Genomic DNA, 26,851 nt, shown 5'->3' with positions numbered 1-26,851 from the left:
TTTCTATTGATATGCCTTTCCCTCCTGCTCTCTCCTCTAAAAGCACACAGTCCCTACATGGCATTTTTCTTAGCAGAATATCTTTTTTTCTCAGCTTCAGACACACTCACTATTTATTACTTGGCCTCTTGCTAGATTTCCTTACAGTAACACATACTTCATGACCTGACCTGCAGCACTTCATTTTTACTTGCCTCACTCATCCTGCAATAATGGTCTGGAAGAGACAAAATTGTTACTAAAATTCCCCTGGCTGATACCACTGCAATTTAAAGAGTCAAACAGGTGCTTGCCAGGAAATTTGTACACTTAGAAGCAAGTGAATTTTCGTAAGTAGAGTCTCTATAATACACAGAAGACACATGCATGCCCCCTCATCCCATTTTCTTTTTCTGTGGTTTAAGCGAAGATGGTCAATTCCATGGAAGTTGTGCCAAAGGAAAATCAAGTGCCCTTAAAGTTCTGGTAGTGCTGGCTCCCTGAAGCAAATCCCACAAAGATGTCCATCAAGTGGGAATGTGCCTACACGGACAAGGCAAAGGAATAACTAGCCACTCGTTATTTCTAATAAAGGGCAGTGGGCTGAACTAAACTTACATTTGATTGCTGTTTCTTTGTTGATATTAAAAAGCAATCACTTGCTGAGGGTTACCATAGAAACAAGTGAGCTAATTTTTTGTTTTAAAGCTCTTTCATGCACTTACAATACAGAAACGGTGGGAAATTTGGCAGGGAATCCTGTCCTTGCTTTTCTGCTGTTATTTAGCTAAAGCAGGGTAAAGCAAGGCATGGCTTTCAATGAAACTGGAGATTTATTTCCCCTCCACTCAATGAGCATTAAAAAAAAGTTTGCATTTTACTTACATCTTTGGTTTCTGCGTTTGCTCTTGTACATAGTCATTCTGAAGAAATTCCACTTTCTAAGAAGTAATTGCCTTGAACACAGACAAAAGAGAAGAGGTCGTGCTTCTGCTTTGCAGCGAGACAGTTGCTCACTGACAGAAGGTAACCAGCAATCTCTCAGAGAAAGGCAGGGTAATACCATTCTCCTAAAATCCAGGGGAGATGCTGCTGGCTCTAGCTATTTTCCCTGCTGCAAGGCTCAGAGAAAAATACATATTTATTTTCCTATTTTTTCTCCAATGTGTATTATAGCATCTAATAAAATCCGGAGCAGAAATAATCATATAACCAGAGAAAGTGGAGTGATGTGCTATGTGACAGTCCGATAGCAAGATTCCTCAAAAGAGCTCTGATGCACACCAGAATTGCATAAATGACCTCATAAACTAATGAAAGCTAACTTTTCATTGAGATGGCATAGAATTATATATATGAGGACATTAAAATATTATGAGTTAAATCTTCAGGAAAAATTACTGTTGGAAAAAAAAAAAATCAACACGTTGATAAGTGAAATCCTGACTGCAGTTCTGAGCTTATCACTAGGTTATTCAGGAAGCAGCACACAGTGTACTTTTTTTTTTTTTCATGATTCCTTGTGCGTTACCTTTCAATGTTTTCTATTTGAGGAATGCTACTTAATAATATTCTTCTTGTTTTTCATTTTTGCAACTGCTACCTGCTAATAGGATATAGGAAAAGAAAAAAGTGGCAGCACTGTATGATCTTCCACATACATATATGCAACTATTTCAGTAATCCAGACATCTTCCTAAAGATGGGCAGGGAAAAGAGGGAGAAATTCTTGACTGGATAGGGAGATGACAGTTATGATGACATGGAATGAAGACATCAGTGGAGCTGGAGAGAGGATGAATTTCAGTTCATTCAGCAACAAATTTGCCTTCAATAAAATAGTGTGAAAGTATTTCTTAATTGGGCCTTTCATGTTTTTTTAAGACATCGTACCCAGGTACCACACATACAGAAGTGTCTCAGGATTAAAGATAGAGGATGTGGTGAAGAAAAAACAGTAAATGACATGCCTTGAAAGTAACAATAATAGTCTTATTGCCATTTACAATGCATGGTTTGACGACAGCTCTCTAAACTACTCAAGGAAATCTCGTTCAGATTAAAAATAATTTACACCTGGTGTCTATGGGTCTTTCATGTTTCAGAAAGCAAAAAACAATTCTTTTCAAAGACAGTTAAGTTTGCAGCATCCACTATCTAAAATCATTAACTGGCAGTTATTTTCTTAAGAAACAACAAAGAAACAAAGCAAAACCTGAAGAAATAACTTCCAACCCTAAAATTAAATTTCCCATCTCTTTCTCCTCGCAGATTTTTGTTTGTATCTACAGTGTAGATACAGTATAGATTCTACAGAGTTCAACTTCGTGCATTGTCAGTTCTTCTTCCTTTCAGCCATTCAGTATCTCACATAGTCTCACACTGGCACACCTCTAGTTGCTAATTTTTTTCATTATACTGGCTCTATTCCTCTACTTTTCCTTCCTCTGTCAAAAGCTGACTACAGATATTTTTCAATTGCTTTGGACTTGTTTTGGCATAGCTGAGGACAAAGCATGGCCTAAAGAAAGTGCAAGCAATGGCTGCATTCTTAGATTTGTTTTATATTTCAACTCTAGTTGTCTCAAAATGCCACAGCTGAAATGACACCATCTCTGTTGTGGAGGTCAGAAAAAAAGACAGGAAATTGATCATCAAGTAGAAGGGAAGGAAAATATTTGGCCAAGTCATTATGAAACATAGCAGCAGAAAAAATGTTTGCACCAAACAGAAAGACTCCGCATGCCGTAAACTCAAACAGCATTGATCAATTTCTAGCTATTGAAGTTGGTATTTCTGCAGTAAGTTATATACTCTGATGATAAATCCCCATTTTCTTGCTTCATTTTCCCTCAGTTAATTTCCAGTTGAATCAGATCTATTATCTGACTCAGACCACAGAGACCAGTGGTATCCTATTTGTTGCTTTGTGTGGTCGCCTTTGTTTCCTTTCCTTGGTCTTCCCTGTTTCTACCTGGAGGCTTTCATCTTTATTATTTAGTTCAAATTTTCCATTTTCCATTGTTTCAATAAGATGTTCTCAATCTTTTTCCTCAGCTCTCATTACAATTAGACTATAGAATTCATTTCTTTTTCTTATCACTAACAGCTAATTTTCCATTACTTTTTATTTTGCTTAGCTCTCCATATTATGCTACACATAACACATGCAACAGCACACATATCTTCCCATTGTTCTTCTGTGCATTATTCTATTACAACTATGTATTTGTATGCAAATATCTTGGCAATGGTATAATAAAAAAATACAAACTAAATGGAAATTTCACAAGATAATAATTAATTTGCTTTAAGCCAATGATCCCTGAAACCATGGTCTTTATTGGTTTTACTTTGTGCTAATAACAACTCTGATTACTTTTTCATTATAGTTAAATGTGTTTCCTAAAAATAATGTAAATACACAGTGTTTGGTGAATCATTCTACATCTGTTCATTAAAAAAAAGTAAGAAAGTATTTGAACACGCTGGCTGGCTTTGAGTGGGCACAGAATCCTCCTGTTTGTCTATGTTACTGATCACTATCAGAAGAGCTTAAAAATTAGTTTCACGCTTTCACAGCTTTTAAAAAGTCATTATTTTGTAGATGGCTGCTGAACAGCAGCAAGCTTTGTGAGGTGAGAAGAAATGAATGGAACTTTGCAACAAAAATCAACTAGTCACACAATCGTATTACTTATACGTCTTCTTAAATGATTATAAAAGACTAAAATATTCTTAAAATTGTCCATTGGAATCTCTGCAATGAATTTTTTCAGTTCATTGTTGCTGCTGGCAAAAGGATAGTGTCCACATCTGCACATTCCACATTACCTCTCACCTTTCCCCATCCTACAGGCCCCAGTAAGGAGCGTTAGTTTGAATAGTGCAATTTATTTCTCAAGCTGTTTCAGAAATAGAGAAAAGAAAAATGCAGACATTTAAAAAATATAGCTACTGACTTGAATGTCATATATTACTCATCAATAAACTCTTCGTCTAGGCTGTATCCTCACTTCTATTTTTAATGAGCAGATCTTAGACGAGAAGGAAAGATGGGGGAGGCTTAAAGCATGTTCTGTCTCTCAGCATTTAATTCTATGCACCCAAACAGTGTTCTTAGATAATGTCCTTCTAAAGCTTTTAGTATGGTTACTTTTATGATGTAGGCTTAAGAAAAAATTACATATATGAATATGAATTATTTTTTCTATATATAATAATAAACAAAACACACAAAGGTAAACATTTAACCTCTCCCAAGCAACAAACACTACTTGATGCAAATATCGATCTATTGAAGTCATGTACTGACATGCGGGCAACTCTTACTGGTAAAACATTAAGACTATTAGCCAACAGTAGAGCTTAATGTGGTGTTTATATTAGATAATTAAAATTCTCTTTGACAATAAAAGTCATTTAGCTAATAAGACAGGTTTATGATAACATATTCTCTTTATGATATAATGCGGACAAAGCATAAAATATCAGCCAAATCATACTCTTGACTAACAGCCTGGTGATACTAAACTGTCTGTGGCAAACAGAGTAAGAGGAAAGTTTGTATTTCACATGTTTACATGTGATAAGGTAGAATCTAAGAGTTTTGTAAATACATTTCAAAAGAGAACAGACCTGGCTTGCACTCCTGAAGCAAACCAGAAATGAGGGAAAATGAAGATTGATGAGAGTGCCAAAGCAGGATAATTTTATTAAAAAGTTACCTGTAGAATAAAGAGCTCGGTTCAGCAGCTTAAACATTGATGTCTAGCCATGAATCTCAAAGAGTTTGCATTCTGCCCTATCTCTGATAATAATCATTTTTATCTGTCTTTTATTATACTTTGGGTCATTGTTTCCAAGTAGTTCCAACCTGAATTCTCAAGCCTTGACCCTTCATGAAGAGATTCATCCATGCGGAGGAGAACCCCTACAGAGATCCACTGAAATCCAAGTGGAGAAGCAATCTTGCTTTGAAAATCCTCTTGCAGAATGACTGAGAACTTTTAAATATCCTTATACACAAAAAGGCCACTATTCATTAGTACACAATCCACAGATGATTGTGGGGATAAAAAGATTGTGTGGATAAAAGAGAAATAATGTACCATAATACTTTCAGATCAGCCATACTTCCTTTTTCTAAAGCCATAAAGAGTCTATTTTTACAGCCTTTACTTCACCAAGTTTTTACTCTGCCCGAATATTCACATTCAGGAGAATACACAGTTTGAAGACTTCACGAAAATTTCAAGTATTCATCAAAAGCTGCATTAGGATGAATTTGTTACGTTCACAGTATTTCCGTCATCTACTACTTTGGAAAAGACATCAGAAAAAAGAGTTTTTGTTGGAGCTGTTTGATTTTTATAAAACAATTTGGCCATTGCTTGTCTCTATTATCTTTTACATTTCGGCTGACCTGCTTTACTTTGCTTCAGCATTATCAGACGGTAACGACACTTCACCACAAAAGATTCTTTTACAGATAGCAGGAGAAAGCCCCCAAGGTACAGGTCTTACCTTCACCATAGGCAATTTTCTCTTTTTCAAGGAAGCTCCTTCAAAGGAAAAATCATTTGTCTCATTGATAGACTAACATTTATCTTTAATTGTTAAGAAATCCACTGTCAAGCCTTCCTCATTAGACTGAGCTATTTTTATCAGATATCACTATTAACATTTAGAAGTACGATCACAGAAGTATGAAACAAAGTCTGCCACCTACATTCTCAGGAGACTATTCTGGCTCTTTCTTTCACCCTTTACCCTGCTCTGAGCGTGTTCCAATTCCTCCAGCAAGGGTATGTAAAATGCCTTTTTTTTTTTTTTTCTTGTGATTAGCAAATTTCAAAGTTTATAGTGTCATTTCATGAAAATGTAAAGTTAGAATTGGCATTCACACGTCTGAAAGTGAATTCTTTGTTAGTAAAGATAGAAATTTCAAAGAATCCCAGAAGAACAGAAAAAACAAAGCCAACTAGGTGGAGGAACTTCATAATAAGCCTTCAAATATATGAAAGGTTGGCACACACACACACACACACACACAGAAAAGAAAAAAGCCAAAAAAAACCCCGATTTTCTTTCTCTGGAGATTCAAACAATCATAGCATAAAAAACAGCAACAAAGATTTAAATGGGTTGCTTGAAAACTTTGTTATCGTTAAGGGCAGCTTTATCTCAACTAAGAACTGTGAAAAGAGGTACAGGATTTTAGCTATCTCAGAGGAGTCTGCATAGGGGAAGGATGAGGGAGACATCTTGTAGTTTCTTCCAGCCCTACCTGGGATCCCATACATGACATAAAATAGCAGTCATCATCTAGCGCACCTCTAGCCAAGATTCAGTTTGTGTTAGCCCTCAGCCTGCCTAGTAGTAATGGAGCATTTTAGGCAGGGAGAGGTTAGTATGCCACAGGGAGAATGTACAACAACCAGTGTGAAGTACCTACTTTGGGGAACCCGGGAAGCCCAGCTTCTGCTATAGACCCCAGAAGGGCTTCTTCATCAGGGAATGAATGAGACCACCTGTGGTTGAACCCTGCTTTGAAACATTTCTTCACTGATTATCAAGAAGTTACAGAAACTGGCGTCTGTGGATACACCCTAAAATATCCTTCAGAGCTTTCAGAATTGCATTATATTCTCAATTACATTTGGGTAACTTGTACAAGACTCAAAGGAGCTATATATATGGTTACACTGTAAGTCAGAACTTACAACTTTACAATTCAGAATGATGGTTTGTGACAAAGAGCGGCTCCACACCTTTCTCCCCAGTCCTGAATACTGACAAGGGCTCTGAAGAGGTTTGCTTTCTTCTGAGCTTCAGCTCCCTCATTATACAGTCTTACATAATTCTTGAGCAAAACTTGGCCAATTCTAATCTCTTCCCAGTTCCAAAAAAGAATCATGCAGTTAGGAATGCCTGCTAGTTCTTCCTACACTTTTTCTTTTCTTTTTTTTTCTTCTGGAAAACTGCTGTGCACAATAATTAGGGGTCCTTTTAGACCAGTAGTGATAAAAGCTACTGTTCTTTATCTTTTCTCTTATCTTCTACAGACATAAAGCTTTCTGTTCTTCCATCCAAGGAACATCTGTCTATTATTGTAAGTTAGGGATAACAAGCTATTCCTTGTTGAAAACTCTGGGAAAAAAATAATCCAAATGAAAACAAGCCAAACTTCAGGCTCTCAGATATTTAATTTGATTTTATCCAGGTCTTGTCTAGACCTGACAGTTTTCATTTGTTTTGCTAAATGCTTTGCTTGCTTGTTTGTCTTTTAATAACCTCTTATTTCATCTTGATAAATTTGTCACCACCCAGAAAAAATACTTCTCAGTTACATTCATACTATTCCTAAATAGCCCTGTAAAAGTTGAGACAGCCTGAAGGGACAGTCTGAAGTTCTCAGATTATGGTACTAAACCACACTTCCTACCACTGAAATGAGGTAGGTGTGCTCCCGATTTTTTTTTTTTCCAAATATAAACCAAAATTTGACCCCAAAACATATTTTCTTCAGAATTTACATTAATAAAATTCAATCTATGTGAACGTTGTATAGAGAGGCAACCTGTACCTTTCTGATCATTCAGTTATTTTTTAGTAATTTAATTTATGAGTAACGTTACTAGAAAATCTTCTATATATATCCTTCCAGCTTATAGTAATTTTTTTCCTTGGTTATAATCTCAAATATTTTGCTCAACGTACTGAAGTTGTAGCTCACAGATTGTCCTAAATACAGAAAAAAGCCACAATCCTGTTTTTCCAAACATATTCATTTAATAAAGAACTATAGAAAAATAGCTATCATTTTTATGGTAATAATTTTTGGCTATTCTAGTTAGTAATGTATTAAGTTTCATTAGCCTAGGTCATTAAAACAATCCTAATGAGTTCAGTACTAGCATTCAAGCATTTCAAAATGTAAGAATTTTTATCCAGTAGGTAAATTTTTAATCCCAGTGGAATACTGTCAGAAAGTCATTAAGTAATATATATATATATATATGTTTTGCTTGGTCTTGTTAAATCTGAAACAAGTCATCATGCTTGTAGAAGGCACAAGTTTCTGCAGTCTCAGAGCTGGTAGATCTTACAGGAGAATATTGCCAAATAGGTGGACAAATACCAGATGCAAAGCAAAATCAGCTCTGTTGAATTACTAAAATATTTAGCCTTTAATAGGCCACCAAATGCTCAGTTGGGGTTTTAATCAGAACGTTTATACCTTCTATCATTTCTAGAGAAACAATGTGTTGAGTACTGGTGTGCTTTTGTTAGATATTTAGAACAGCTTTTTCTATTAATCTATTTATTTACCATTCAGTATCAATTAATATTTATCATTCAATTTCAGTGTAGAGTTGTTTTAACTGTGAATTAAACCCACTGTCATATTCTGAAAACAGATTATATCTATTCTGTTTCCTGCAGCCTAAATTTAATGGGGCAAACGCTCAGAACAGAATCCACCCCCTCATAGCCCTTGAACATGGGGAAAAAAAAACACAAAGCCATATTCATGGATCTTGATTTTACTTAAGAGCTCAGAATTACCTGAGTGCCTCATAAAGTTTTTTGGACTTAACCACTTCAAGAAAGTACTTACTATCATTACTGTTGCACTACGACATCTGTTACAAATTTGTTTATGTTTATTTAAAAAGCTCTATCACACGTTCAAGTGCATTTTCCGTTCCTCACTAGTGAACACTATCTCACTTTCTCTACTAAACAGGGAGAGCTTGAGAAAGAACCTCTTGTGAACAAATTAGGCACTTAAAATGTCAGTGTATGGCTCACAGCAATACAAACTGATGATGTTTTATGGCACAACCAGAGAACAGCTGCTGCTTCAACCTCTCATTTCATACTAATGCTTTTATAAAACAATCAAGAGAAAGCTGAAAATGTTCCACTTTCTTTTCTCGCTGTATGGGATCTTTCTCACTGTGTAGGATTCAAGACAATTTCAGTCACAATCAATCAGTGTAATGGCTGGCTTGAGAGGGAGAATAAGGCCTTTAACAGAGATGAAAAGTAGAAGAAGAAAATTCATTTTCAGAGAGATGGAAAAAGCTGTATTATATCAATTCACCAACAGTCCATGACAAAAGATGAAATGCTATCGGCACACACACAACAACATCCTTGGAATTATAAGGGCCTGCTCACTTTGTGCAAAATACCAACACTGCTTCAACTTCACAATTGCTTCTGCTTTTTTTTTTTCCTTCCCTTTTTTTCAGGTCTATGTGGAGTGGCAGGATGGGAAAAGTGCTAACAAGAGGTTGTTAAATTAAAATTAATAATGTATCTGATTTAACACCTCCCTTAGACAGGTGGGTGGGTGAGCAGAAAGTATCTTTTCCCCAGTCTAAACAGGGATGCATGCCTATGGTAGGATTACATGTATTCTGAGACAGTGGAACTCATAGGTTCAACTTCTCAAAACATTACAACTAAATCACAGATAATTTCTAAGACTGTATTATGCTATGTAGAAACAGAATGTATTTTGGGGGATAACAATAACAGCAAGACCACTACTTTCTTTTTATTTTGAGCTCAAATATGATTTTAATCAGGACAGGTGTTACAGCGCACAAGAGCTCTACAGCACTTAAAACCAAATTCATTTTTATTCTTCTTAATGAAAATGTTTTAAATATATTCTTTACCCTTTTAAGAAAAGAATGTCAACCACATGAAACACATTTTGCATTTAAAAAAAAATATCTTGCTAACAGTTAGAGATCCAACATTTTAAACACAACAGTCATTGTTTGAGGGTATGTAACGAAAGGACAAGGGAGAATGGCTTTAAACTGGAAGAGGGTAGGTTTAGACTAGATATCAGGAAGAAATTCTTTACTGTGAGGGTGGTGAGACACTGGAACGGGTTGCCTAGTGAAGCTGTGGATGCCCCCTCCCATTCAAGGCCAGGCTGGATGGGGCTTTGAGCAACCTAGACTAGACGGAGGCATCCCTGCCTATAGCAGGGGATTGGAACTAGATGATCTTAAAGGTCCCTTCCAACACAAACCATTCTATGATCTATGATTCTATGTTAGTCATAAATAGTATCAGAATACTGTTTTGCATAATGAAGTACTTCCAAATGAAAAACATTCTCAGTTTAGGGATGCTTCAAAGAAACACAGTAACTAAGAGCAACTTGGAAAGACTACCACTTCTCCAGGATTTACTATTAAGTATCAGATCATAATCTCAATTAAAAGAGCTGCTGCAGCAGTTGTTGAACAAAGCAACCTTTTTTCACTGTGATCTAGAAACCTAGGAAACAGAAACGTGCTTTCAGTGACCTAAAGACAAACTGAAGAGTGAGGCTGGTACACCTGAAGAGATAAAGAACATTTTCATCCCCATGAGAGTCAAGAGGGAAAAAATGCTTTCTCATCAAAGTAAATAATTTAGAGACTATGTGTGTAAACATTTTACAAAGGTATGTAAAACATTTCATTAAAATCTAGCCTAAATCAAAGGCATTGAAGAACTCACGTGTCAAATTTTCTGTTCTCTGATCTGTGGTAATTTGGAAGGGTAAAAGATAGTCAGGTGACAACGGATTCTGGAGACAGACTGTTCAAATGCACAGGGAATTCCAAAGTCACTTTTGAAAAATCTGTCCCAACATCACTTCCATTTTTTAAAAATTCTGCTCTCAGACAAAGGCTCAGTTTGACTGGACAAAATAAATTTATATTTTTAAATGAAGTTTGTTTTGATCAATTAAAACAAAAATATATCTGTGATGCTCTAGCAAAACAAAAGAGAGAAGAATTTAAGGGAGAATTTAAGGAGGGAAGATTTAGGTTGGATATCAGGGGAAGTTCTTTACCAAGAGAGTGGTGAGGTGCTGGAACAGGCGGCCCAGAGAGGCTGTGGATGCCCCGTCCCTGGAATTGTTCAGGGCCAGGTTGGATGGGGCCCTGAGCAGCCTGGTCTAGTATTAAATGGGGAGTTTGATGGCCCTACATGTGGCAGAGGCATTGGAGCTTGATGAACCTTGAGGTCCCTTCCAACCCAAGCCATTCTATGATTCCATGAAGGTAATATTGCTACTAACCATTTTTTCTCTACACTAGAATTCCTGCTCATGTCTTAGAAAATAGAAGTGTACCAAATTACTTCAAAACTGAAGTTATGAATATTAGTTGCACTGAACACGTCTCTTGCCTTTGCTACTACAGAAATGTAAGGTAGCTTCAGAAACTTGCACAAGGCTGATCTAAAGTGTTGAAGTTACTGACTTCTAAAAGATAAGAAAAGGATGAAAGTTCTTCCAAAAAGGGTTTCTTTCCTCCCTCTGAGCAGTAATATACAGGAAAGAGAATTATAATTACAATATACTGAAATGAGAGCCTTTACTCTGAAGTATGACAGGAACATTAAACTTGTGGGAGGCTAATTAAAATCAGACAAACCCTTTTAAAAAAAATACACAATTATAAAGGCTTTGAATGGTCTGTTTTATACTAAGTCAAATCCTCCTATTTAAAGCCACCTACACATTACTGATCTGAACGTAGATTTAAGCTAGCCTGAATTCAGTTTACTCCTTGGAAAACAAAAAGCAAAGCCATGTATTTCTGTGACCTTATAAATCTAAAACTTGCACACAAAGGAAGAGATGTGTCCTGAACAGTATCTGCAGGGATATAGTGCATAAGGTATTTAAGAAAGTGGAGTTTGGAGAATCAATGTTCTGCTAATCTTGGAATCAAACACTGAAAAAACAAGCATGAGAAGACTTTTCTCTGCTTTTTTGATTGGTGTTGAACTTAGTCACCATTCCTGGTGGTTATACACTTGAATTTGAAGCGTTTCATCCAAGATGTACTAAGAAATAAATTAGGGGGCTGGGGGGGGAACCACCAAATGCACCATCAGACCATCAGATTTTCCTAGGGATTGAACAGACTGATTTTATCTGGCAAACATTCCTGAGTGCTTGGAAAAGGCAGAAAAAGAAAGAAATGAAAGACCATGTCAAGCGTGTGATGGAATCAAAGTGGTCCAACTAAAGCACACACAATGAAAGCCACTACTGACATTTTCAGGTACTTTCAGTAAATGCAAAAAATTAATCCATGTGAAAAACTGAGCTGGTGTTAACTGACATACTATTTATTGCAGACAACAATTTCTCTAAGCTGTACAATGGGCCAGAAAACCAAAATATTAAGAAAAATTTATTTTCAGAATATGGTATGATTTTTTTCAACACTTTACAGATGAATTTTTGAACTGCAGACATAATATCGTACATATGATCAAATGGAAAGGGGAGGTGTAGGAAATCAATACATGGGATGGAAGGGTCCAATGTAAAAATCGAATCCTGTCAAGCCAACGTTTGATAAATTTTCTCCAAGTTACAGCTCTCCCTGAAGAGCAATGCCACAATGTCCGCACAGTTCTAAAAGCAGCAGCAGATGTGATATCTATTTTCAAATAGGTTAATAGGTAGAAAAACATGGGTCTCGTAATCAGCACTCAGTCAGGCAAATAAATGTTTGTAAAATTATTTTTCATGTATTAATAACAGAATTTCGTCCTAAAAACATCAAATAAATGACCTTTAGAACATGACTCTGGGGAAATGTGCTTATGAGATATCATACTGAAAGCATAGAATGAGGTTCAAGGATGCTGTATTTTATAGAAATGAGTTCAAGATAAAGAAAATAGTCAAATTTCCATTTGTTGTCAATTAGAGGTTACTATGTGACTCAGTTGCCTGCATTCATAGATGACTGTGTTCTATGATGTAGGAGTTTCTTCTTAATACAGCATAATTCAGGAAAATCATCAAAATTATTGTATTTTAAATTAACGAAACATTTGGCTCATAACTCTTAGCTTTCCAATTCAGTGAACTTAATAGCCTAATCTTTCAGAGAGATAAATTTGATCAGTAAATCTGGTTAAACATAGTACTAATCATGCCATTTTGCTAATTGTTCTCTTCTGGTAAATGCATCTTATTGAAGTAGTCTTGAAATGTTCACTGGAGTCAACATTCAATAGGATGACTGCATTAGAACATAGTAATATTCAGCACTTCCGAACACTGAAGACAAGGAATTGTCTAAAATTTAAATGAAGAATCTTTTAGGAATTCCCTTAGTAATTGCAGCTAAAAATTGATGCAACCATAAATCACTATCTAGGATCTATATTGACATGCTGACAATTATAGAGGATCAGATGTTAAGCAGAAAAAGTAAAGAAAAGCAGAATTAAATTGTCATGATTACAAATTCAGCTTTTGCATTTCCTTTGATAATGCAGTATTATTTTCTTGTTTTGCAAAGTTATAGATCACTAAAAAAGGGTTTTTAGCATTTGAGGGTAAATGACATCTATTGAAACATTAATATTGCACATCACTTACATATTGAGACTTCTCCATGCTGTGTAAATAAAACTGTCACTTCATTTCAATGTCTCACCTCGTTGCAATTAAAAAATATAGCAATTTAAGACAAGTATATGAAATGGTCTCCAAAAGGCACCATTAAAACAAAACCAGAAAACCCCTGAACAGCAATAACTATTGAGTGTCTGTCAGAAAATATTAAGCAATTTAAACAAATACCTACTTTACTAACTCAGAATTTTCTTCATTCTTACCTACAGTGTTACTGTACCAGAGCAATGTCAGAAACAGGTACTATATGACAAAAAAATATACCTTTTCCAAGCACCGAACACCCTTCCAATCTTAATTCTGTAAATATGTTGGACCTCATTTGCAAAACTAAGCCTGGAAGACACACAGAGATAATCTGTCTTAAATCTGAACAATCCTATTGCTACTCAGAAACACACAGAACACTGGTAGAATAGACTCACTTAATCTTTTGTTTTAAAGAGAGCAACTAAATGGGCAAACTCCTTTATTCAAATGGATGTGAGATTCCAAAGATGATTCACCATTTATATGAAAAATGGGAACATATTTGAAACTGAGATATGAATTGCAAATTTGAGATACTTTAAATGAAAACCCAGACATGATCAAGATGATAATGTTCATTCCCTAAATTTTAAGTTCTTTACGCTGGTGGATTGCAGGCAATTACAGAGACTTATCACCAAGGTATTCATCATTTCCTACTTGGATTAGCAAATTGTACTCAAGCAAGACTCAAAATCTGGAATGTGAGACATCCATACGCTGAACATACTAATGAAATCCTAAGGCAAATCAGTGAAAAAGAATGAAAGGGTGAAAGGGGATTTTCCTCCAAGTGATACATAATTACCCATTGGCTATTTTGATGGTTTTGATTTGTGACATCTTTTTTAAGCTGCAGCTCATGGCCTGTTAGGCAAAGTCATCTACGCATTTTCCACACTCTGTGCTCTGCAGGATATTTTTTTCATTATATTTGGCCTCAATAAAGATGATATATTGTGTTCTTTCTTCTCCAAGCTGAGGGCACTTTTGCCATAGCACCAAAGGAATTTCTTTCCTCTTTACACTGAGCTGTCCTTCCTATCTGTTACAACAATTTGACAGAATATGCAAAATAGATGAGAGCATTTATGATTGTTATGGGAGCTTATTTTTTACCTAGTTTTGACACTAAGCTGTATTTCATATTTGTGTATATTCTTGCAGTGATTAGGTTTTACTTATTTCCCATATCAGCTACAAAAATTCTCCATATTTTCCATTTATTTCTGTTATCAAAAGCAAAATTGATACAAAATATAACTTTTTCAATTTTAACAGAGATATCTTCTCTAACTCAGCTTTAAATACATGTCTGGCAGTTGCAAAGACACCAGTAAACTTGGCCTGTATTTGCTTATCCTTTCTCTCCCACTAATATTTTGCAAAGGTATTGTGTTTCTAACACATTAAGTTTTGAGCATTGCAGTTGCCATAAGAGGTTCCTAGTCTCTATCTTTCAATTACTGTTCCTCTGTTACTGCTTCTTAGGTGCCTTTTGCTTCTTTCTCATGTAAGAATTTTGACTGGGAGACTTTTTTTTTTGTAGCCAAATATGCAAACTTTGTTATATTTTCCTCCATTTTCCACAGCCTATAAAACAAACAAACAAATAAACAAAAAGCATTGTAAATTTGCTCCAAGCTGGGAGCTTGGAAATGTAGTTTCCATATACATGCTAAAATTCCATAAAACAAACAAACAAATAAAGCAATGTGCTTGAGAAAACTGCATAATACTCATCTCAAGTACCAGATGTTAAAATTTAAGAATGAGTCCCTCCAGGGAAACAGAGAAACCATGTGAGTGCAGGAGGGAAGTGTTGAACACGATGAGCCAGAGAGAGAAGCAGTGCTAATATCCTGGGGAAGATGGAATGAGGCAGAACACATAATTTGTTACCAAAGATTGCTAAATTTTGCCAGAGCAATTCAACAGAAGGCATTTTGCCTGCAATGGTTCAGATCAACAGTAAGTATCGCTTTGAGAAAGCCTATTTCAATTAATTTTCATTCTTATACAACTACCCAGACAAAATTTTTGTAATGAATTATCAGAATTTCTCAAATAAGTTACATCAGCACATCAGGAAGATCAAAATATGACAAAACAAAACCTGTTATTGCAACCTGACTGCACTGTATCTGTGGAAAAGCTACTGTGAAACAACATCACTGACACACGAGTGATGGGACAGATCCAACATCACAAACGTTTATAATACAAGCCTGAGGGAGTAACCTTCAGCTACAATACTTTGCTCAAAAGAAAAACTAAAAAAGATGAATTGTCTCTAGGCTGTTGTTCTAAGGGGAACTTCAGTCTCACAGCTGGGCCTCCATTGCCACCTGCTGACCCGAGCTTCAATTGCAACACCCAAACTCATCAAAAAGTTCCTCCAGAGGCGAGGCCCTCTGAGCTTTGTTCCTGCGGTAGTTGATGTAATCAACATGCTGTTCGAATGAGAACTGTGATTAATTACAATTATTTTTTAAATTTTAATGTTGCTCTCTGTGAGCATGTGAGGCTTTTCTGTAGAGCTACTTCTTTGTATTGCTGTTGCACATTTTAAATGAAGGTATTCACAGAACTCTGATTGTCTTCAGTGGGGAAGAAGTGAAAATGTGAAATTTTGTAGTTATATTATCACCTAAAGAAGGCATTTAATTTATAGTAGGAAAAATGTAATTTGGTATAATAGCCAGACGTGGATTCAGGATGTATATGTTCTAATGGTATGCTGATCCTATGCGCTACAATTGTAACATGACTTTGCAGTTGTTTTCTTTGGCCCCTCTGTTTTTGAGTTGAGGTACAAGTTACCTGTTTGAAAACCCTTTATGACCATGAAGATCTTCAAAATATATTTAGGTTCCGCTGTCTTCCAGTGCCATATATTTATTTTAATGTAAGCTGTACGTGAATGATTGGAATAAAAAGCTGCTAGACTGATTTCAACAGATCTGCTTACTAACAGTGGGATGCAGACATCAGCACATCCAGTCCTGGGCCCTTCTAAGTCCTGCATACCTTAATGTCATTGCAGCCAAGTAAAGACTTTCAGTTTCTGAGAGGGAAGAGAGAATTCTTCATGCAAGAAAAAAATATCCACACATTTTCTCTGAAACCATAAATGTTTTAGAATCATAAAGGTGAACAGCAGCTGCTTGATTGAGGAGTGTGGTGAGAAGCACATTCTCTGATGTGATTTCCTTCACCTGTGCTCATTTCTGACCTGGCATTCACAACAAATTGAATCATGCTGTCTTTTATTGTTTAAAAACCCTTCCACCTCCTACGCAACAACCGATTTGCTCATCTCAATTGGTATCAAGAGCAAAAGTGGATCAGCTGCAGTGCCTCAATGTCAAGGAAGCACCCTCTAGTGGAGTAAGCGAGTCAAGACCAAGTCGTTAGGCCTATAAAACGCTGTCAGAAATTACAAGGCAGGACTATTCTATAAGGAAATAACTTAAAATTCATACTTAGGCTTTGGACATCTACATTAAGTTCACATGAGTACATTTGGTCTTAGACTGAAGAAGTAACGTGTCCAAACCTCAGCAGGTTACCACCGCCCACCCCAGCTTCTTCCTACCCTCAACAAAAGTCAGAATCTGAACAAAAGCACTTGCAAAGAACCAGCAATGTAGGAAAATATATATTAAAAAAAAAAATCAAACATTTTATAAATGCAAGGATCTTCAGTCTGAAGCACAAGGCTCAAGAGGGCTCAAGAGAAAGAAAGTCAAATATTGAATTTGGGTCCTTTCAGAATATCTTTGTCAAAAGCCACAGGAGGCATGGATCACAGTGAGCAGCACACACAGTGTGTGGGATGTCCACCATAAGTACGACTAAACAAGCCCACCGCTTATTAAAATCTATCACACTTAACAGTTTATATTAATTTAAGATTTTATCACTTATATTTACCTTTCCTCAAAGTAGTAAGTGTACAGAGAAAAAGTGGTTTTACTTATTTTCCTCAAAATTAAGTTTGGGTAAGAGTTCACTTTCAAAGGTACAGAACTGCTAGCAATAGGCAAGCAGTATTAAACTAAAGGCCTGGAGGTACAGAATAACTTTATGTTCTGAGCTCCAGGTGCATATCCCACCGAAAGAGTTGAGAGTTTTTGAATGTGCTTCAGTCAGACTTAGATCAAACTATTTATCAGGGAGTTTAACATGTTCTAGATGAGAGCTTGTTTGCTAAAATTTATTTTAAATGCTTGGACACACTTTTCCTAATAAGCCTGAGAAGATTAGCTATACTTCAGTTGTCCTTTAACAGAGATTGTGTGTGAACCTTTGGCATTTTTTGACAGCATCAGCTTTAAACATCTGTGTACAACACAACAGTTTCTTACTCACGTTAGCCACAGATGTAATAAAACTGAGACAACAGATACCTGCTCAAGAGGTGTGCAGAAAAAAAGAGGAACATTACTTTCCAGCCTGAAGGTATACTTATCATTTTCATATTTTCACTTTTCTGCTATGCTCTGAGCACTTCATAGGATTTTTATTACAATATCACTTCTTTTTAGTTTAATGTTACTCCTACACAACAGTAGAGTGCATTGGGTTAGCTGAATTAAAGGGCAAATTTTCTTATTTCATTATTTTCTTTCATAGAAAAGAACAAGCTGGGATCAAAAGTGATATTCTTTAATATTATGAAAAATAAAAACCAAGAGTTTTCACTCTCTTCCTGGCATTTTAAGTTAAAAATGCAAATCCGAATGTTATGTAAAATCCTAGAGCTCTGTCTCCCTCCTTCTGTCATCACTTCTCCAATCAAGATATTTCTCGTTTCCTTGTGAATCAAGGGAAATCTGGTAGCTGAAACACAGTATATTTTGAGGGAAGTCTTACATACATGAAGCTCTGGAAGCATCTGTTGGTAATGGCCTAGCATTCATTTTCTGAAACTTATTTGAACTTGTGCAAAGGATTAGCAAATTCTAAGGGTGATAGAAATATATCTTTATGTGATATTCAGAACTTCTTGTCATTAAAATAAACATCATTCTTACCAGGCTGATGAAGTCAATCAAAGCTGTCATGATTCTTTGCTTACTCATGAGGCTAGAAATCTAAATGAATTGTGATTAATTATAGTCATTATTAGTATTTTCTATTTTGATCCTGTTTCTATCATATTGCATCCCTTTCCTTTTCCTTTTCCTGGTTTCTCATCACAGAAAAGTGAGGAAATCTTGCCATCTTGTGGTCACCTGTAGATATTATGCAGTCAAGCCGAAACAGTTTTAACAGGCTGCAAATGCTGTAATGATCAGTGCAAGAAGTTGAAACTTTAAATGAAAGGAAAATAAAAATAAATAAATAAATAAATAAAAATTAAGTATAGGGAAAGGGTCATACTTTTACCAGTGCTGCAGAATAGAACCAAACCAAAACCAAACCAAGCAAACAAAACAAGGATAGGAATAGCTCAAAGTGAAAAGGAATGAAATAGGATGGGCTGTGAACTCTTGCATTCAGATGACAAACTCTGTTAAGCCATGGAGATGCAGGGAATATTTTCTTTTTGCAAATAGCTGATATTTGCCAAGCTATTCAATCCTTGTATAAACAAACTGTCATCAAAAATCTATGCCCAGGTGAGCTAGAAAAACCTCTCAAGGCTGCAATGCATTAGCAAAGTAGCTGGTTTTCATATTGTCTGTGACCTTCAACCTTTTGAAATATTAGAATTCTCTCAGTGAGTAAGAGCAAGGCAACAGGTGTTTGTCAGAAGGACCTCCTATAACTACCTGAAGGGAGGTTGTAGTGAGCTGGGGGTCAGCCTCTTCTCTTGGGTGACTAGTGATAGGACTAGAGGGAATGGCTTCAAGCTGCGCCAGGGAAGATTCAGGCTAGACGTTAGGAAATACTACTTCTCTGAAAGGGTGGTCAGGCACTGGAATGGGCTGCCCAGAGAGGAGGTGGAGTCCCTGAGCCTGGTGGTGTTCAAAGAGCGTTTGGATGTTGTGTTGAGGGACATGGTTTAGTGGGAACCATTAGTGAAGGGTGAATGGTTGGACTGGATGTTCCTGTAGGTCTTTTCCAACCTTAGTGATTCTATGATTCTATGATTCTATGCTGGCAAGCTGTGCTGGACAGCTCCCTGCCTGAAGGGAGATTCCCAACCACCACACCTGCACATGGAGATGTTCTGACCAAAGCGCTTCTCTGACAGCCTTTTCACTTGTCACAGTGAACAGACAAAAAGAACTGTATTGATGCTTTTGTGTAGATGTGGACATCCCTGTTCACTGCAAGGTAGTTGGACTGGATGACCGTTAAGAATCCCGTTCAACTCAAAAGATTCTATGATTCTATGATTTGTGGTTGCTTGACCAGTCCACAGTCATAATGACTTTCATAATTTATGCAGGCAGCCAGCCTTTTTCTCCTGCCCACATTTCCCACAGTGCAAAAGATAGAAAATGAGATTCATTTGGATTATTCAAAGACTTGACTGATTGGTGCAACACAAAGAAATTGTTTACTCCTCTTTTCCTCAAACTTCAGTTTGTCTTCCCTACTACAAGCTTGTCATTTTTTTTCCCCCAACCCTTGCAACATGTTCAGTGTTGTTTTTTTTTTTTTGTTTGCTTGTTTGTTTGTTTTTAGGGATAAATTCTCCAACCAAATAATGGGATTCTTTTCATGCACTTCAAAAGACAAGGTTTCCTATAAGTAAGTCCCCATTGCTTACTGGTAGTGATATGTCTTTGAGAACTTCTGGGTGTTGAAAACTCCTTAACCTACAGCTATAGAGGGTATGTGAAAACAAAACTCAAGTGGGGCCATGGGAACAGCCCCATATATACAGATAAACATTCTGATTCCAAGACAGGTGTATTTGAAGGCTATTAAAGTAGTTCTTGCCTCAGACTGCCTCCCAGTCTTGGTGTCACTAACTAACTGACAGGTGGTTCAAGCCAAAATTATCCTTGTGATCATTCTAACAATTTTATGTTGTGGATGGTTGAGAACCTGAGCCTAGTTTTCTTAGTTCAGTTCAATGACTGTTGAGTGTAGCTAAAAATTATCCCCCATAGATACTGAATAGCAGCAGAAAACAGTTTTTAAAAGATTTTGTCCTTGAATTCTCAAGTTAGCAGTGAATTATGATGATCTTGTTATTCAAAAAATAGTCAGAATGTCTTTGAATTGTAACAATGTAAAATAATTATCAAAATTATCTGGCTCAAAAAAAAAAAAAATTAAAAAATCACCTTATCCTCTTTTACCAGTTTCCTTCTTGGAAAAAGAAAAAAGAAAAAAAAAAGCAAAAAAAAAGCTGAGAATTCTGTTGCATGAGAAAAAGAAATGTGTGGTACAGATCAAAGGTACCATCCTTTTTTCACTGTTAGTGTGCTGAAGAATTTTTTTTTCCTTGCATTGCTTTAATGTCTATCATAGCATAACAGTTAAAGGTTAGGACATGAAAGTCTGCAGACAGGATTCTGTTTTTGTAGTGTAGTGGAAAAAAGAAAAGAAAAGAAAATTGATAGCAACAGAGCACTTCCAAATGGTTAACAAAAAGACACATTGCCAGTAAAATACTCAAAACCTTTTCAAAAAACTTGATGCAGTCTATGCTACCTAGAGGCAACAGTAGGCAAGACAACAGACTAATTTCTAGAAAATTTGTATGGTTCATGAAATTTCTATTACAAAATTGAGCAAGTACTCTAACAACAGTGATGAAATGGCAGTAGAGGCAGTTTATTTGCAAAAATAAGTAACAGTCATTACAGTGAATCAAGTCATGTGTAAGGATTGTGTGGGTTATTTGTGAATTGTGGATTCAATCAAATTTCTATCCTAGCAGATGGCTCCTTCACATGTATATTAAGAAGAATCTATATTTGCTTTTGATTAATTTTAACAATTTCTTCTACACCAAAAAGAGTCCAAAGAATATAACACAGTCGCTACCAGCAATGTCCATGTGGTATTGTATAAAAATATTATCTATGAGTCAATCTGAATGGCTTCAATTCCTTAAATCTTGGTAGCATGGTTATTACCAGGCTAATCCGCATTCTTCCAGTTAACTTTGCAGATTCAAATTGTCAAGGAATTACCATACATGTTGATTACTATTAAACATATCTAGCAAAATTCATTACCAGTTGCTATATAGGATATACTGTACCAGAATCTTAAGAAGTCTTTGCCACCCACTATCTTGGAGCTGCACATAAAATCTGAGCAATACGTGAAACATTCCTCCTTGGAACAGGCTGCTCAGGAAGATGGTTGAGTCACCATCCCTGTGTTCAAGAAATGTTTAGATGTTGTACTTGGGGACATGGTTTAGTGGGGAAATATTGGTGGTAGGTGGACTGTTGGACTGGATGATCTTGGAGGTCTTTTCCAACCTTGGTGATTCTATGATTCTATGATCCTAATTAAAGCTTGTTATGACTAAGCATGCATATGTTCTTGATATAATGTAAGCATATAACGCAGTTAAAACATTTGATCACTGAGAAGTAAATTGATTAATAATAAAAATACAACTGCCAATCTGAAAAAACAGTTAAGAAATTACTCACAGAGTTGTTAATTCCCCATTAATCTGCTCCTTCATAGCACTCTTAAGTGTTTTCATCTTGCATATATATAGGTACACTTTGGTACAGACATCTCCAAAATATTCTTTAAGTCCCTCACTGTAATGCTGCAAGGTAAATGTCTTCAAGAGCCATTAATGTTTTTGTATGATAGCACATAGGATTGAGCTGCGGAGCAGCCAAGAAGCAGCATTATTGGAGATCTTCTTGATTCTATCCATTCCATTCTTGATAAGCAATAGCTTTGACTGAAAATGAACTACTAGGCAGTGAAAAGCAAACAAAACAAAACAAACCCAAAAAAATAAAGAAAAAAAAAAAGAAGAAAAAAAGACAAAAACCCCCACCTATCTGAAAGGTTTTAAATCTGAGGTATGTTGAACAAACTATTTTCTTTTGGGGTTTATGACAGATCAGCTATAATGGCGAGGTGCTTTCCAATGAAATGTTATTCACTGTGAAGCCTCTGCTCCTCTGATGGAGGTAAAATTCCAGAACAAAGGGAAAGCCCTTCCTGTATTTCGTATTTGGAGTCAAGGAACAGTGGGCAGACAGTGTCACAGTGTGAAAGTTATAAATTCTGCTGAGCTGAGGAAAAAAAGGAAAAAAAATAAGGGTGCTCTCTTCTCTTGGATTTGTAAGTATAACAATTAGGATTTCATACATGCTGTGGCTAGAGTTTGTTACCGCATCCACCCCGTCACAGGAAAGTGCTCCAGGATGCCAACTTAATTTTTGAAAAGTTGTCTGGCTCATCTAACTGCAAAGGGCTAACTACTAATACTCGATTGGCTTTTCAGAGAGCTTGAAACAACGTCTCTGATAGGGGCTAATTGCCTCGATCGCCACACTTGGGTCTCTCTGATCCTACTGCTCTACAAGTTAATTACTTTTCAATGTAAGAAAAATACAGAATTCAGTGTTCATTTCACCATGGCTGCAAGCCAAACATCTGTTTCTTTGCTCTGCTTCTTCATGACATTTTCTCTCTCTCGCTTTTTTTCTTAAAAAAAGTGCTGCTTGAGATGCACTTTCTTTTACATTTCACCATTACAAGCAAAACTAAACAAAACAAAAATACGAAGTTGAAGAAAGATCATGGGCAAATACCTATTTCGTAAGTGGAACATAAGTAGAACAAGAAGTTCAGATTTGTCCATTACACGGCTCAGGGGATGGAAGAGCTGAGCCACTGACATCAACACAAACCTTCTGCTTCCATGTCATACACATACAACACAACAGAACGACATTTCACTGCAGGGGTAAAGCAATCTGGCTCATAACAGTAAGACCGTTCTAATGTTACAAAAAGGAAAAAAAAAATTGCATTTGGAATTGAAAAAGTAACCTCTTTTGTGGAATGAATGATCTTTGCTTGGGTGTTATGCCCAAGTGATGCAGATAGTTCAGAGGATAACTATTTCCCAAACCTGAAGTGCTCTGTATACCAATTCTTTTCGTAACTAGTCAAAAAATACAAGATTGACTTAAAAACAGGGTCTATATTGAAATACATGACTTGAGGTGGCAGAGCACCTTTAACACAAATTGTGTAAATAGTTTCAGTGACTGGAGTAAAGTCACTGATGCAATTTGGATCACCAATTCCTTTTTTTAATCCAGCAGCTTCACTAGTAGTCTTCTCTGTGGACTGTCCCAGGCTAGCATGACATATGGTCATCCTTGAAAAGAGACGGCACATTTTTTAAAGTTTCTCAGCTGAAGAGAGAACTGATCACACATGTCCTACCTTCTGTACAATTTCTAACTTCCTCCAACCATTTGTTTCAGAGAAAACATGAGGCCATTGCCTCCACACAGCAACACACTTTGTTTCAGAGTCTGTTGCAGGATTGGAATCCCAGTCTCAATGTGGCATCTAAAACAGAAATTGGGACCCTCCCTTTAGTGCCTTTTGTTGTCTAAGCTCCAAATTTTTCCTTTGGCTATTAGGAGCGTCAAATTCCCATTCTGACAAACCAGGCTATCCCTATTCATTGTAAAGAGTTCTAACTGTGGAATTTTTTAATAAAAACTTAATTTTTGAATCTCACTTTCAGATACACTAGTAATAATGGATCACCCATGGATTTCTTCATAGGTCTGGCCTTTCTTAGACCCCAAAGTTCTCTAGAGCCCGTAATATTAGACCTGATGTAGTTGAAAATCATATCACATGGTGGCAGCAAAGGACCTTCCAATGTTTGGCCTTCAGTCTTGAGTATTCATCCTGTTTTATTTTCAAGTACTACATATGATTAGAAGTAAACAACTAGCTTATGTTTCAGCAAGAGAAAAAATATCAAGCACAAGGTTTATTGCCTAATTCTGGGGAAAAAAAAAAAAAAAGAAACAACCCTGTTTAAATTGGGCATAACTCTCATAGCACTTTAAAATAAAATAGAAGAAAAAAATGGGTAAACAAAAGAAAACAAAACAAACAAGTAAACAGAAGAACTTAGTAATCCACCAAAAAATGAGAACTTCATTGGATGCTTATATTTTGTTGCTAAAATAAATTCTAACATTGACTGCATTATTATAAAAACTAAAATTATCAGTACTTATCATTGACAAAACATGGACCAATACCAATAAAACAAGTCTCTTCTGGTGAACTTGATAGGTTTCATTTGCAAGCAAAGTATCAAACCCGAGTCTAGAACCTGTAGGGCACAGGAGACTTTCATTATTTGTTGAAGAGGTTTCCTAATCTAAGAGGCTGAAAGTGGATTGTCCTGTTCAATATTACTGTTTTGCATATTGGTAGGACCCTGGAAGAGGCTCTTCAGGGCAGTGGTCACAGCCCCAAGCTGCTGGAGTTCAAGAAGTGGCTGGACAACGCCCTCCGACACAGGGTTTGATTTTGGGTGGTGCTTTGTGGAGCCAGCAGTCGAATTCCATGATCCTTGTGGGTCCCTTCCAACTCGGTATATTCTATGACTTTGTGATTATTCTACTGCTTTATTAGCACAACTGCGGCAGAAAATTAATAGCAAGATCAGATGTTGCCTAGAAGAGACTTGAAAACAGATTCAGAAGAAGAGAAAGGCAGAAGGAAAGCAGTATCAAATTAGAGCAGAAAAACTGAGAGAATAATGAGAAGAAAAATAGTACTGAAGACAGCTGACTACTCTGTCAGCTGAATACAGCTCACATCACACTACGCTAATATGCACCAAAATAATCCTTTCCAGTTAATAGTCATATCTCTGCCTTACATTTATTGAGTGTGGTTGAATCTCTTCTGGGATAAGTGTGTAATTTATGAGGACTGCTTCCAAAGTCACGCCTCCTATTTTATTATGTTGGCCCACGATGTTGGAGGCAGATGTTGGTGGCATGGTGGAACAGGTTGAACCTTCCCACAGTATTCCATTACATTTTGTTGCCATGTGACGGATGACATCAAAGGGAAAATCTGTCAACATGGTCTCTAACATGGAAGTGCATATGAAGCAAAGGTGTGAATTCCTCTATGTGGTAAAAATGGCATCCATTGATACTCATCAACCAAACCAGTAGATGTGAGCACAGTGAGGTGGTGGATGGTGGTGCATTTCAGTAGTGGCAGCACTGACAGTCGGTCACCTCTCTTGGTGTAGATATTTATGAGCCCAGCATGCAGGCTCCCGTTCATCATTGGCTAAAATGCAATCCTAGTGGTGGTAACTATGCTGAAAAATAGTGTTTTGTAGCTCAGAATTTGCTCTATCAGACATTGTTCTTGTGCTCTTTGTATCTGTTGTCATTTCCACGAAAATAAATAGGAGCCATTACTTTCAGAGCTACTCACATAGATTAAAGTTGCAAAAAATAAATATGATGCAGGAAAGGATTTTAGTGTGGCTTGACATACATGCTGGCACAGAACTTTAGGGACTTCAGAGAGTGTGTAGGAGCCACACTGGCCATGTAGAATAAGCTAGATGATTGAGACTGTATATCCTTTCCAAACTACATTGCCTTTTTGCCTGTATTCAGCAAATTCCAAATTACTGATAGAGGACAAAAACACACTGTTGCCCCGATAAAGTGAACTCACTGAATCCATCTGAGGTTGCCTGCATCTCTCCTTCTGCATGCTAGATTTTCATCCTAAATACATACACTACCTCATATCAGCCTCTCACCCTCTGCATTTCAAAGATTCAATGACATTCTCTATAGATGGTCTTGATGAAGGTCTTTGTGCTGTCTCATTGACAAAATCTCTGATGCTCTAATAGCATCAGTACTCATTGCCTTTCGTATCACTTTCCTTTCTGACTCATGCATATCTCTGCTATTTCAGTCTCTCAGTAATATTGTCCCTATCTCTTCTCTATTGCCCCATCTTCCCTGCCATATTTGGATGGCAGTATTTTAGTGGGTTTCTGAAATTTCAGTGCTTTTGTTTTTAGTAGAAAATGCTATATAAGATATCAACACAGATAGTTGTCCTGAGTACAGTGACATGAATGAATTAATTATCTTGATCTATTAAATATGAAGCCAAAACAGCTAATTATAGAATTTGCTGGGTCTGGTAACTCAATTCAAGAAAAATAATGATTTCCTGTGGTCATCTTTGTATTTCAGATTTTTTTCCAGATCTGCAAGGTCCTTCCCACTGCTGCTCAGGTCACTCTCCTAGATTGGAGTTGGTGAAACATTCAAATATTCACAAATGGCATTCAAAAAGCTAATCATACCCCGACTACTTTGACTAGTGGTTCAGCCATGCCTGAAGGTCTGCTACTGTTGTTTTCATAGATCCATTCCGTTGAAC

At 36.5% G+C, this 26,851-nt stretch overlaps 1 protein-coding gene across 23 annotated transcripts in view; it reads right to left on the bottom strand.

Annotated features, from left to right (window-relative positions):
- RALYL (RALY RNA binding protein-like) overlaps window positions 1-26,851 on the bottom strand; it is a 380,415-nt gene that overhangs the window by 113,383 nt on the left and 240,181 nt on the right. Inside the window, exon 1 of one of the 23 annotated variants that reach the window (XM_025147095.3) lies at window positions 865-1,022. The exons of 21 other annotated variants lie outside the window; for them this stretch is intronic. In XM_025147095.3, the coding sequence (XP_025002863.1) occupies window positions 865-901 (37 nt within the window). In that variant the 5' untranslated portion in view covers window positions 902-1,022. Of the gene's footprint in view, window positions 1-864; window positions 1,023-26,851 lie in introns of those variants that run through there. One more of the 23 variants, NM_001199478.2, reaches the window with a different exon arrangement.

The sequence above is a fragment of the Gallus gallus genome, chromosome 2 (genome assembly GCF_016699485.2).
Source record: "Gallus gallus isolate bGalGal1 chromosome 2, bGalGal1.mat.broiler.GRCg7b, whole genome shotgun sequence".
In the NCBI taxonomy this organism is placed as follows: Eukaryota; Metazoa; Chordata; class Aves; order Galliformes; family Phasianidae; genus Gallus; species Gallus gallus.
The sequence above is the reverse complement of the archived record's forward strand: the minus strand, read 5'-3'. Positions and strand labels throughout refer to the sequence as shown.